The sequence below is a fragment of the Octodon degus genome, unplaced genomic scaffold (assembly GCF_000260255.1).
Source record: "Octodon degus isolate 3935 unplaced genomic scaffold, OctDeg1.0 scaffold00115, whole genome shotgun sequence".
Classification (NCBI taxonomy): Eukaryota; Metazoa; Chordata; class Mammalia; order Rodentia; family Octodontidae; genus Octodon; species Octodon degus.
The window spans coordinates 3,567,165-3,582,162 of NW_004524691.1; the positions used below are offsets into that span (position 1 = coordinate 3,567,165).

The 14,998-nt window shown below is 39.7% G+C and overlaps 1 protein-coding gene across 1 annotated transcript in view; it reads right to left on the reverse strand.

The window, feature by feature from the left end:
• Veph1 (ventricular zone expressed PH domain containing 1) overlaps positions 1-14,998 on the reverse strand; it is a 274,142-nt gene that overhangs the window by 18,161 nt on the left and 240,983 nt on the right. Inside the window, exon 16 of the mRNA XM_004639833.2 lies at positions 3,865-3,982. Within this exon, the coding sequence (XP_004639890.1) occupies positions 3,865-3,982 (118 nt within the window). The remainder of the gene's footprint in view (positions 1-3,864; positions 3,983-14,998) is intronic.

Here is a 14,998-nt window from a genome sequence, read left to right on the forward strand (position 1 = left end):
AAAAAAAAAAAAAAAAAAAAAAAAAAAGAAAAGAAGTATCCCAAATCCAAGTGGGGCACGGTAGTGCATGACTATAAGATGAGCATTTATGAATCCGCAGTGGGAAATTTGGGTCCTGTCTGAGGAATTTAGTGAGACATTGTCCCAAAATAAAGATTAAAAGCCCTGGAAATGTAGCTCAGTACCAAGTCCCAGGGTCAATCTCCAGTTCTTAAAACGAAATAAAACAAACTTTTAAAAAATCCAATTTATTCAGCCTTTTGTATTAGAATTTAATCCTACTGCTTTGGGTTCTCCCCCCAGAGGCTGACAGGCCGACTCGTTATGGGAGACTGTGACGGAACCCAGAGCCAGGCTCAGTGCTCAGCACCGCGCAGGAGATTCAAGCGCTGGTGCAGGCAGAGCGCTAGACCTTCGGCCGCCGGGGGCAAGTTCTCTCAGGGAGGAAACAGCGTCGCCTTCCATCTACCAGGTTCCAATGCTCTGGGTTTGGTATAATGATGGATTTGGTATGATTCACACAATCACAATCTTCAGGGGCTGGTGAGATGACTCAGTGGTCTAAAGCACCTACTTAGAACAAGCTTAGCAAAGCACAGGGAATCCCCCAGCACCACATGCCAGCCAGCCCCGCCCCCTGGTGGGCTGAGCTGCCCCCCCCCCCACAAATTAAAAAAAAAAAATCTTCAAACATCACGTTGAACATACTTTGCCCTTTATAAATATCATATATTCATTCACTCATGCAACAAATACTTGTTGCATACTAAAATCATACAAGGAAGCATGCTCAATTTTCTCCTACGCCTCATGGTCCGGACCTGATTATGGCTCTCCATCTCCTTGAGAGCAGGCACATTGTACGGGACCCATTTTTATCCCAAGGACCAACCTGTATAAGCCATTCAATCAGTGCCACAAATACATACTTCATGAATGAAAAATGGGGTGGAGATAGGCTAACTGTGCATGACCAATACAAAATATTTATTCCTATGTCTTTTGAAATTTTTTTTTATATATTAAGTACAGGGTCTACAGGGTCTCACTACACGGATCAGACTCGTAGTAATCCTTCCTGTTTTTCAGCCTCCCAAGCGCTGGGAATACATGCGCACACCACCACGCCCAGTCTCAATTGCCATTTTAGCGCACCTTTGCGGTGGGGGTGGCACTGCAGGCTGGGGATCGAACCCCTGTGTCTCCCTAAGCAGGTGCGTTAATCCGCTGAGCTATCTGGCTGGCTATTCCTATGTCTTGATAGTCTTTAAAGTTGAATTTGAGCAGAACATGAATGCAAATACTATAGCTATGAATAATACATTTTGCAGCAGTATTACTTAGGCCTTTCACTTAGGTTAAATATGTAGTTATATACTTATATAAAATAAGAAGATAAAATCAACAATGTATACAAACTCTTCAGAGATTCAAAGGGTTTTTTTTGGTGAGAATAACAGTTTAAAACACTATTTCTCTCAGATTCAAATCCCCTTTCATGTAGTAAAAGGAAATGAACAAAGAAATCCAAATACACTGAAGTTTTCAGGGCCAAACATTTTGATTCAATATGTTCTGCTATAAAATATTTGGCCTTGTTTGAGATTTTATTGCTGTATGTACTCAGTCTATATTTAACTGTGAGATGCACAACTAAGAAAAAGTGAATGTGCAGAATGTCCTTTTCCACTGCATGGCAGTGAATTTGAGAAAACATATATTAAAGAAACACTCTGCATTTTAAATTCTCAGCTTCTTTCTAAGGCCTCCCTCAGCCAGATACAATTAAATATGTATTGATCTAAGGACTCAACTGACTTGGAGGTGCAAACTCTTATGGACTTCTCAGAGCCACCTAAGACCAATTCCTTATTTCACCATGCTCTCAAACAAAACTTGTTTTAGGCAGTCTTTTTCATAAATGAAATAAACTCTAATTAGAAAGTTTTATAATGGAGACATTCAATTCCCCAATTCCTTATTTGCCTGAATTAACTTTTTAAAAATTAGGGTGTTCACTGTGGCGTGGACTCCATTTGGGCTCTGTAATCAGTCAACAACCTGTGCCTCACAAATGCTGGCATCTGCAAGTGCCAGCTCCTTTCCCCCATACCTTCTCCATGGGGTAATGCATTTTAATTGGTACCTCTCTGTGAGTTCCTCACATCTCCATATGGCCCAGTGCACACACTTTTTTTATTCAGCTTCAGCATCTTGGCAATTAACAAAAAGATAGACTTGCCACAGTTTGTAATCTTTAAAATGCACAGAATCCTAAAATTAGATGACTGTGTACAAGTGGTGTATTCAGTGGCTTCTTGGGGAGTGGCTCATCTACACAGTGGTCTTGTGTTTAACAGTATTCAAGCGCTGCTCCTTTCATCTAAACTGCAGTTCCTGAGTAGTGCTACCAGAAGAATTGCTAATTTAGATTTAAAATGTCCTCCCAAAGCCTTAGGTGATCGGAAGGTGATTGAATTATAGGGACCCAATACTCATCAGTGGATTCATCAGTTGATGAGTTCAGAGCTGATTGTGCTGCTAGGAGGCAGGGCCTGGCTGGAGGGGGTGACTGGTGGATGATGGGGAGGAGGTGTCACCCTCGCTCCACCCCTTGCTTTCTTTCCTGGCTGCCATTGGTTGAGCACCTTTTCTTGCACTCTGTGTCTCTACCATCCTGGTTCTGCTTGGCGTGATCAAAACTGAAGATCTAAGTGAAACTTTCCTCCTTTAATTGTGGGCATTGGCTATTTTGTCCCCACAGTGAGTAAGACAAAGCCTTTGTCCTCTCAGGGATTAATTCATCTTGAAATATTCAGTTTCCAAGGACAACATAACCTTTAGACACAGGATTTTTGCCAGCTTCTTTCCACTGCTCAGATTGGGCTAAGCATGACTAGGAAGCAAATGGAGAAGTGGTAAACAGTGTGGGCTAGAGTCAGTTTAGGCTAAATTCCAGGTGACTCGGCACATTTATCAACCAGTCTATGCCTCAGTTTCCCCATCAACAAAACAGAAATAATATCAGTACCTATCCCATAAGATTATTTGGAGTATTGATTAGGTAAGATGGGATATCTGACATGTTTCATAGAACTTGGCTCACAGTCACAATTACTATTTTTAGGCAAGTTCAGTAGACCAAACTTCTTGGTAGAAGTGCTCATAATTCAAACTTCATGAATTATTTTTAAAAATAATTCCTTATTTTTTGTATGTTTCATTTTTTGCATATTTCAGATGTCAAGGAATGCCATAAGGGATAACTGTGAAATAATATGGCTAGTGTACTCACTGACTCATTTAGTTTCTCTTCTTTGAGGCTATGGAACACAGCTTGACAGAATGCTCATTTTTCTTTAACCCTCAGGGCTATTTGAGTAGGATAAAGAATGCTTAAGGATCAAATGACTGATCTTCCCTTCTTTCCTGCTTTCCCCTTCCCTCCCCTCTGCTCCTTTTTGGTCCTGTCTTGCTCCTCCCCGCCCCGCCCAACCCCTCCCCCCCACCCCTTTTGGTTCTGGGGATGGAACCTAGGCCTCGTGCATACTAGATAAGTACCCTACCACTGAGCTACACCTCTAGTTGATACTTCTTCCTTGATCTGCATATATAGGTAAGAGACTATTTTCTTGCTCATTTCTAGTTGTATGTTCTTCTCCCTACCAACATCTTTAGTTTTTCTTACTGCCACTTTGGTGAGGTGCTTTTCTTAACGTGACCAGAGATTAGCCACAATCCGGTGAGCTATTACAAGTTGGAATGTTTATGCAAGAGAAAGCCAATTAGAACGGGGGTGTGTGTCACAGTTCTCTATAAATGCAAGGATCACAAATGATTCTCAGTAGCAAGTGGGTGTCTCACCAGTTGCTTTTTCGGGGTTGTTGCACATGAAGCACTGCCATGCTCCTGCTGTTTCGCTGAAGCCAAACACATCGAAGAACCTCACTTCTTCTAGATGAAGCTGTACCTGGTCCAGAGCCTGTTTCAGGAACACAAATCACGAAAACAAACATGCTGATCTGCCTGCTATACAGCATCCTGAGGCTAGAAAAGGGGGGCGTGGAATCAGGACAACCAGTGCTCAGCCTCAGTGCAAAGGACCAAGAGAATGGACTGGGAAGACTTTTTGTGGTTGATCTTAGAAAAAAGCAATCAAACTTACCCTATGGGGGTACAAAGCAAAGGAACATGGGTCAGGCTGAGTGTTGGGATCCAGAGATGTGTTAGAACCTGAAATGATCCAGAATTTTCTTGTATGTAGCAGCAGTTCCAGAATTTATAAAAAGAGGGGACATCCAAATGGCAGTTGAAGGAAATGCTTCTGGAAGAATTTCCTTTTATTTGCATTTCATGTACAATGTACATTAAGAACCAGTCATTTATATCAGAATATGTGATTTTTATCAGGATGGCTTTGCAGGGACTGATGGAAAATATGAGGATATGCTTAATCCCTCCACCCTTGGCTCCAGTGCTGTTTCAGTGTTGCGCTTTATCTTAAAAATATATGCAAATTTTGCATTCTGTTCCATAATACAGCTCTATTGATTTTAATGGAAAATAATGTTTTAACTTACTTATCTGTAAATTAGTTAACTTTGTTTCCTCTGAATGATTTAGTGGAATTTGATCACTAAGAAAATGGCCCATTTTTACATACTCCATGGCACCCTGCCAGTGTGCCCTTGCTGAAGTGGTAAAGCTCCATTAGATTGTAAATGGATGGAAAAATATTAGCCTAACCAAATTAAATAGCTCTACTTTCCTCCAGAAGAGTGCCTATTTTGTAAGTAACTGGAATCCTTTCTTATAGGGTGGCTACAGCTATACTTTTAAAATAGTTACCCTTCATAAGAGGGACTTAATGTTCTTGCTAGCCTTTCATGTACCTAGTCAGCTTACACGTTTGTCTTCTGCTGAGTGATGATTTTATTTATTCCTTTGACCACCATACTCTTACCCTCTCTACTGATCATAATTGTTAGTATACCCAAGAACCAAGTGATAGAGGTAATGTGTGCACTGTTTATAATGTATCTGAATAGAGAACGATCAAGTGGTTACCCAGATCCTATCCAAAGTCTGATTTCTATTTCCCATTTCCTGCCATAGATAAGAAGTATGATAGGCTATAATCTTGAGAACAGCAATATATCCACTTTGTTTAGAGTTTTATCCCTAGAACCTAGTCTAGAATAAGTAATGGAATAACATCACTAGTGTTTAGGACTAATGCACAGCTCCTTTTCCAACGAACTATAGGAAGAGTCTTATGGAAGACTTAGAGTTCTTTTTTCAGAGAACATTCACTACCACCAGAGCATAAACTAACCATATAGACCAGGATTTTGTCTGTTATGTTGGCTGTTGTAATCTCATATCCTATCTGTGCCTAGTACCTAGAAAACATTGAACATATGGAATTATGAGAAGTTTAAGCTATGAGTAGAAATGGATACCTTTCAACATTCTTCATTAAGACTATTATAGTGAATATTCAGGAACAGGACATTTTAGAGACACAGCATGCTGTGTATGGCATTTTGGTTGCTAACACTTAATAGCTTATCACAAGCATTCCAACAGGCACCATATATATAAGAATGTATATTTGACAAAAGTGATTTAGAATGTTCTCAGTGGAAAAAAAATGTTTCCCAAGATAAAGATTGAAGAAGAAGCACCTGGGAGTTTTGTAGGTTTCAAAGGATAAAATCCATATTAAAATTTATGGGGAAAAAGCAGATGTTCATAAATATCAGTTTCAAAACTGCTAAGTCTCTGAAGTCTGCGCTGAGCCATTGGCATGCAGATCACTTCTCTGGTTCCCATACAATTAAGGATCAATTTTTCATCCAGCACAAACACTGTAGCAAACAAAGTACTTAAAATAGTACTTAGGGGCTCCTTTGTTTTTCCTGTTCTGAGACCAGAAACATCCCAGGTTATTACCTATAATTCGCATTTGTCTTGGCAAAAAGTTGCTTAAATAGTTTAAGACAGATGGTAAATCATATCCCAGCATTTGAGTTCTGAAGCTCAGAGCAGGCTCAGCTCTTTAGAGGATTTCGCTACTATATGAAGGGAGCTGAGAGAAGGAGGTAGACGGTGCTTCTATGAACTACTGAAGTCAGCAACAGCAGCCAGCTTCAAATGAAGAGACAGATGAAACATGTAACCTTAAATATTTGTGGAAAATCGAGATAAATCACAAAACAAAAAGCACAAACCAACTACCAGGGCTTCTAAATTTTTAAGACTTTGACCTCTTAAATGTGCTTGCAATCATTATTTGTCTTTCCTACTTATCCTCTTTACCTTTCTGGGTCCTACAGCTTCTTAGTCTTGCCCAAGAATTATTATATAGCTTGCATTTTTTAAAGACAAGAGAAGTAAAGATGATTTGGAGAATTACAGGCTTCCTTTAAGACAATGAGAATTCATGAGCGTGACAGACAATTCATACTGAATTGTTACGCTTGTTCATGTTTTGATTCTAATGGGACTATGGCAGGCTACTGTCCAGTGGCCTCCTGACTCCTGGTGTTCATCTGTGTGTGTAATCCTTCACCTTGAATGAATTGCTTCTAACCAAGAATAGGTTATATGATTATTACACATACACACACTGCATATGTATACACAAGCTGTGTTGTTAGCACATCGATCCATGACTCCCCTGCTGTCCCTGAAGAAACCAGTTGCCATAGTGTGGGCTTCAGAGAACTATGGATGACTTCTAGCAGCCAGTGAGAGATCAAGTCCTATGTGCCTACAACAACAAATATGTGATTTCTGCCACTTAGCCAAATCTTAATGTAAATGACGATCCTATTTAGAGTCACATTCTTCTAAACACTCGTCAAATCAGCCCTCAATAAAACCTGAAGTTCAAATGATTGATATTAACTTGAAAAAGTTATATCGTCATAATAAGCATGCACTAAGAGAGATTTTCCCGACAAGAATTTTTCATTCAAAAAAAGTAAAAATTCACTGAAGGGAAAATGGTCTTTTAAAATGCTGCTTAGATGAGTTTTTCCTCCAAGTGTAAAAAAAAAAATCACTAATGAGAGAAAAAATTTGGAAAAAAGTGTATACAAAGTCTTTTACAGAGACCCTTAAGGGAAAAATAAACCAAGCAATGTGGACAGATGAGAGGATATTTAGAACATTAGTTTGCTGACAAATGACAGTCTGAGTCAACACAGTGGATTCTGTAAAAGCATATAGTGGCTCTGGCTCTTGTAATGTGGTCTACATACTGCGAAAGGGTTCTGTGAAGCAATTTCCAGAAATCAGTGAAAGCGACCATCTGGAAGAACTTTGGGTTCTGGCACATTGAAATTCTGTCCTAAAGCTTTTTGTGCACAGAAAGAAACCCTGGGTTTTCCCCATGTGCTCTGTGAACCCCTGGTTAGCAGGCTCAAATCTAGCCACATGGCCCAAAGATGTTTTAAGAAACGTAAGCAGAAAAGTTTCAAAATTCTCAATCTTTTCACATAATAATGACATTTTGCCTTTATGATTATTTCTAGTTGAAGTACTTTCATTTAGAGTCCAGGGTGTGAAATAAAGTTTTTGAGGGAACATTATTAGCAATTCATCTCTATAACGTCTTACATTGTGCAGGTGTTACTATTCTGGAAAAAAACCAAAACCACTGGCCTTTGAATGAATAAATAGCAGAAGAGACTTAAAGAATATTCATGCTATAGTTTAATCTTTCAACTTTTTAAAAAATACTGCTATTGAATTCAATTCATACCATTTGGTATTTCTGTCACTTGAGGTCAGAAACCTTTTGACAAAGAGATAAAGGAGGTAATTTTGTGCATTCCAAAGGAGCCACGCAGGTCCACAGTATTCCTTACAGAGAAGAATTGGAATATGCTTTCATTCATGTGTGGTGTGATTACTGTTAAGCTTCTTCCTGTATAATTCACATTCAACTGGATTAAATTTTCATCTGGTCTTCTGGAGACCAGTTCAATAGCTTTGGAATTGTGTTTTGTTCATAATAGACATTCAACAAATTACTGTGGATGTTTACTAAATTCAGGGACCTATATCTTATCTCATCTCTTAATTTATATCAGTGGTAGCATTTAAGTTGCCTCTTTTCATTTCCATTCAACTATTATCATTAAAGTTTTTATAATTTTTCTGTCTCTCTCCCTCTCCCTTCTCCCGTCTCTCCCCCTCTCTCTCATTCTCATTTTTCCAAATGGGGTCTTGCTATATTGTCCAGGCTAGCCTCAAACTCCTGGGCTCAAGTTTCCCTATTGCTTCAGCCTCTCAAGTAATTAGAACTACATGCGCACGCCATACTACAGTATAAAAATATTGCTTTATTTATGACTGAAGTTTGGAGGTTTGCAGCTCAATAGAACACTTCTTTGCATGTGAGAGACCCTGGGTTTGATCCCCAGTACTGCAAAAAAAAAAGTATGTATATCTATAATTTCATCTTCATGGGTATTGTATTTTAGGAACGCATGTTATTTCATTTTACTTAAGAAATCTTTAGAATAAAATGTTAATAATTGAAAATATTTGTCTTAATCTGTCAATGTGGCATGCTGATTATTCTTCAGACTCAGCTTTTCCAGATTGTCAATTCTCAGTTGGTACCGACATCAGAAATCCATGGGAAACTTGCCATCAACGTTATATATAGGCCTCACCATGGAAACCTAACCTTATGAATCTATCGTCGGGCCTGGGTATCTGTATTTTTTTTTTTTTTTTTTTTGTGGAGCCAGGGCTTGAACTCAGTTCCTTGCGCTTGCCAGGGAAGTGCTTATTCAACTGAGCCATCTCCCTGACCCCTTGGGTATCAGTATTTTTAAACAAGCTTCTTAAGTTATTCTGGTGTGCACTGATGGGGAAGTGAATCTCACATACCTCTGGAAACCAATGTGGGAATGACTGTGCATTAACTGGTGTTTGAGCAATTTGTAAGTTTGCATGTGCATGTGCTTTTACTGTCCCATGGTATTTGGTTTTATATCACATAACACAAAATGGTCTGGTCACAAGAGCACAGTTTTCATTCTTAAAAATCAGATGTATTATTCCTAGTTGTGCAATATGGAAAGAAGAGATGAGGTGTGAAAATCATTTAGCCTAATTTGAAATATGAAATTTGGGTGCTTGAATGTGTGGGGAAGGAGCTAGAGAGCAGGTAGGAGACAGATGCTGAGCAGAGACAGCACAGGAGCCCACATGGACTTGGTAGATCTCAGTGTGGTTCAGTCCTCAACATGGATGTCACACATCTGCTATGTCATATTGGTTTTTATTTTTCTATCCCAGATTAGTTATGGAACTTCAGCTATATAAGAATATCTGAAACCAATGTGGCAGCTTCTCATTATCACTGTAGATCACTAAATAGGGTTAATGGTCCTTCTGTTCTTTGAAACCTTGAGCACTGAGAATTGAATTCCTCTTGGCATTTTGTGGCAACTCTAACTATAGTCTTGACTCCAAGTGGCTGAACAAGAGTACTCATGTTTGGGTGTTAGAGAGAAGTTCTGAAGAACATTTTCACTTAATAATTAATAATCAGGATGGAATATAATAGCATACATTTGATTTGGTTTAAAAAGTCAAAGTTTTACACTCAAGGATCACAAAATAATTTGACTCAATAGTGTTGGAGGATAGCACATTAAGGAGTTTATATAAACTTGTTTCTGGAAAAGTTAGTAGAACAGTATGGGTTCAGTGGAAAATAAAGGTGGCAACTTAGGTGGTGCTATATAGATCAAGTTTTCCCAATGTTTGATAAGCCCGCCATTACTTTCCACACAGATCCCATTTATTTTAGACTGTGGTTTGTTAAAACCAACAAAATATTTTTATTCTAGTGAAAGTAAAAGCAAAAGATTACCAATATTCAGAATGTCAAGAAAATGTTGCCTATACCAACAGTGGTGTCAGCAATAAAATGGGCAAACCTAAAGTATGCTGAAACCAAGCTCTACCTAAGGAAAGGATGTATTATAGATGGCTTAAATAACAGCAGTGATACTTGAAAATGAGATTTTTTTTTAAAATGTGTGTGTGTGTGTGTGTGTGTGTGTGTGTGGCCAGCTCAGTCCACCAGGGGGTGGGGCTGGCTGGCATGTGGTGCTGGGGGATTGAACCGCGGTCCCTGTGCTTTGCTAAGCTTGTTCTAAGTAGGTGCTTTAGACCACTGAGCCATCTCACCAGCCCCCCAAAATGAGATATTTTTTACATGTCAAGTGCAACAGTATTAATAATACATACAAGTTTTGGAGCCAGAAGATTAGAGTTTGAGCTTTGCCACTTAACAATCACTAGCAGTTCTTGGGAAAATGTCTTAAGTTTCTTTGTGGCCTCAGTGTGCTCCTCCAGTGGCAAAGTGACTGTGATTCTTAAACTTTAAGGAGTGGTTGCAAGAATCAATTCATAAAGGGCCAGACAAATAGCTCAGTGGATTAAAGCACCTGTAATCAGACGCAGGGGCGGGGGGGGGGTTCACTCCCTGGGCCTGCCATGTCAGTCCTGGCCCCGGGGCACATTGAGAAGGCAATTGAGACTGGGCATGGTGGTGTGTGCCTGTAATCCCAGCTCTTGGGAGGCTATAAACAGGCAGATCACTCTAAGTCTGATCTAGTAATGAGCCCCTGAACACCCTGTAGACCCTTCCCTAAAATACAAAAAGAAAAGAATCAATTCATGGATAAGTATACTACCTTGTAAATAGCAGACAACTAAAAAAGTCATGAAAATAACTATGAATTGAAAAAAGCAAGATCAAACGGCCCCTTTTAAGCTTATAAAACATAGTGGGCTTTTATCTGTTAGCTAGATAAGTGTATGCAAATCTTTCTGAAATGAATGACTAAACACTGATGTTAGGTACCTAAAAAATATTTAGTTTTCTAAAAGTGAGTAACATACTTATCTATTTCTGTTAGTTTGTTGTCAAATCTGGGAGCACAGGATGTAAGGAGATGCACACATAGAAGGATGTAATGCAACACAAACATTTCAAGGGAAGTGATGGCCTGCACATGCTTGATGGTGGCCACAGTGAGAGTGTGCAAGCAGAAATGCACACAGAGAAGAGTGTGGCTGATGGCAGAATAAGAGGCACAAGTGGAGAAGAGGAGTGGTAAAGGCTTGGGGATGTAATGTGATGCAGAAATGGGAACATTAAGTGGGGAGGGTGGAAAGGGCAGGTTGCGATAAGCAAAGAGAAAGAATACAATGACATGTACACATGGAAGAGCTAGCAAATAACATGTGCACGATGAGGACATAATGAGATAAAAATAGAGTAGCATAATGAAGTTCACAGATGGAGGGGTGTAATGAGCTGTGCAGAAAGGAGGGAATAATGACAAACATGAAAGGAGGGATTGAATGCTATGAATAAAGCAATGGGCATAAAGAGATGTGAGGACTGAAAGGAGGTGCAGAAGAGACATTGGTGTAGGATGGGACTAACAAGGTGGGCTAATGCAGCAGTCTAATGAGGCTCCAAAATGAAAGGGTGCAGTGAGATATGCCCTGTAGGGAATAATTAGCCACCCACACAGGATGGTAATGAGGGACCTGGGTTCTGCTCAGACATAGACCATGGCATTCGAGTCTTACTAAGAAGGTGAAAAATTGAAATAACTCAAAGCAGAGCCACAAAAGTATTTAAATCCAGAAAAGAGAACACTAAACAAGTGAATTTATGATAGCCTTGAAGCTTTATGAAGCAGTGGTTTTATTGTTGTGGTTCACCGAGTGCGTATTCTGTACCAGCCATCGTGCTAGGTGTATGGTTAATACATCGTCTCATCTCACTTTCCTGGCAGTGTTGAGAAGGAGATGGAGTTGCTCCACCCCAACATGAAGAAATGGAGCTGCAGTGAGCTAAACCAACTTGCAGAGTATGCTGGTAGTGGAGACGGTGCTCAGGGCAAATTGGCTGGGTTCTCATTGCCTTTGCCTGTATATTGGTGTTTTCTAACAATTGGCTGTGGAAACTTCAGCTCCAGAATTATCAGGATCACTTTGCAAAGATGCAGCGTCACAAGCCTTACAGTCCCAACACTGGGAAAATCAACACAAGAGAAGGCAGTGACTCACTGCTACACTCAGCTGTGGTGACAATTCACAGGGCGAACAGCTTGAGGAATCTAGGCTCATTATGAGGAGGAGTGTTTATTAGTGGGCAGAATCATCAGATCCTGAGATGGGGCACCAAGTGATTCCATGGTCATTTAGCAGAATTTTTTTTTTTTTTTTTCCAGAACCGCAGATTGAACTCAGGCCCTTGTGCTTGCCAGGGAAGCGCTTATTCCACTGAACCATCTCCCCCGCCCTTAGCAGAAAAAAATTTTTAAAAAAAGTTTTTCATTTCATAGTGATCTTTATCAAGAACCCAAAATTGTACGGAACATAGTATGGAAATGCAAAAAGTGTATTGAAAATAATTATAGGAAATATTTGTGTACTGAATTCAAATAAAATAGACATTACTCCATGTCCTTATAATCTCTGAGGGGAAGGAAGATGGTAATGTGCTCTTAGAATCAAGGCTTACTGATTCACATGCAATGTTCAGGTTCTAAAATTAAAAGCCAATAATTTCACTGACTATTCTCTTTCTTGATAGCATTAGTGTTGAGATATATGAATTGTTATTATTATTATTATTATTATTATTATTACTGTATTTTACAATAATAATGAAAGGTCTACAGGGTGTTTAGGTTCTCACTACTAGATTGGACTCCTAGTGATCTGTCTGTTCACAGCCTCCCAAGAGCTGGGATTACAGGCGCACGCCACCGCACCTAGTCTCAATTGCCTTCTCAGTGCGCCCCCGGGGGAGGGGCCCTGCACGGCAGGCCCTGGGATTGAATCCCTCCGCCCCACCCCTGCGCCTGCTTGCAGTCGCTTTAATTAGCTAAGCTATTTGGCCGGCCCTGTTACGATATTTTTGGTAAAAACTAGAGTTCATATTTTGACATGAGTGTCAAAGTTGGATGACTAGCGATATTCTAGTGACGCTTCTGCTTAATGCCTTTTTAGAAGTCTCTTTTGAAGCTGTTTTCAAGGCATATTTGTCACAATGTAAGAAAATATAAGAAGTAAGTTTAATTGCCTTCATAAAACCAAGATTTTAAGTGAGATAAATGCTGGCATATTTGTGAAAATAAACTTTTTAAAAAATGTGAAACTTTTGCCATGTCTACAAATAGATAGTCACGAAGTATTTCCTGAGCCGCCGCTCTGCCGAGGCCAGAGATGCACTGCAAGACCCTGACTGACTTGGGAGGTGGCAGAGACATTAAAACCACACAATGCCACATATGTTGACATATAAGCTAAAGGATATCAGAACATAGCTGAGGCAATCACTCATTTTGTTTGGAAGGTACTTACAGAGGAACTGAAATAAATATTGAGTTCTTACTGTGCACCTGTCTCACTCTTCCAAGAGTTTTGCATGTATTGTGTCTTTTAAGACTCATAACATCCCTGTGAAGTGGAAACTGCTGTTTTGCATCTTTTTTTTAGGTGAAGAACCCGAGGCACAGAAGAATTAGATAAAAGAGGGGCTACGTAAGTGGAAGAGGCAATATTCTAGCCCAGATCCCAAGTTTCTGGCCGCTACTCTGCTACTGCTTTGATGGCTACACTTTGATGATGAAGGAATAGGGATGCTGTTTATTTTGCTCATTTGGTGCTCAGTGTTTGTAGGCATTCACAAAAAGCCCATGATAGCAGCAAGGGGAAAAACTTTGCTCATGCATTGATCATTTAAGAAAAGAACCTAAACCATTACTGAATTAGAACAGTCAGAGGGACTGCATACCTTTGTCCCCCTAGGAATGAGTTATTTTGTGAACTGTTTTCTGAAGAGTTTTTCTTCTTTTCTTAATTTCCTTGACTGATGCAGAACATCTGGCTGACTGTGCAGGAATGTCACAGCAGTAGTAAAGTGGACATGCTTCCTTACAGGACAGTCTGGCTTGTGAAACGTAAAGGAAACACAATACATGTGATAAACCAGGATTTCAGCTAAACTGAAAAAATACTTGTATGCCAATTTAAAACTTCTTAAGCAGTGTGTGCATAACCAACGTGTAGTATATATGGAGAGTTGTTACGGAGACATGAATAGCATATACTTATTTCCAAGATGTAAGGATAATAAATTTCCAAGGGGAACATAAAAATTAAGAAGCAAGAACTATAAAACAACAGACCAGTGCACAACAATGAAAAAAAATTCTGGTTGTTAAGTGGTGAGTTACATTAGTCAGGTTCAGTGTGTAATCACTTAATCTAATGGGTTATGTATGTAGAATTGTTTAAACTAGGGACCCTGATGGATAGCTGTGAAGGGAAAAAATGAATTCAAATTAGGTCGGAGTTAGTGTTTAGGGAGGCAAAATTTAGAATTTGGCTGGACTTCTGAACTCACTGGTCCAAGGCATCAATAAAAGCTATGCTTGTAGAAGTCTCTAAGGTCAATGTTATTCCTCTCAAGGACTTATATTCTTACCTCTCCTCTTACCTCAGTTGTGTTAATCCTAGATGAACTATTGTGTAGCTGTAGGAGCGGGTCTACTGATGTTGCATAAACTGTGACAACTCATCTTGTGCTTGAACCGCAATGTTCCTGGTGCATTACGAGTCTGATCCATAGAGCATGGTGGAAATATGCATCTGTCAGGTAACCTCATCCGTGACCTTGCCTGTCTTCCTTAGCCTTGGCCAGCTGCACAGTGGATGTGCTTATGCTATTGTTTCCAGGGGGAATTGCAGAGTATGTGTTGAGACTGAGAGGTTAAGAGAAGGTTCTTGTGAGGAAAACCTTGCTTTTTTCTTTTCTCAACTCAGAAAATAACCATGATTGATCAATCTCTGTCTCTGTCTCTGTCTCTGTCTCTGTCTCTCTCTGTCTCTGTCTCTGTCTCTCTCTCTGTCTGTCTCTGTCTCTGTCTCTGTCTCT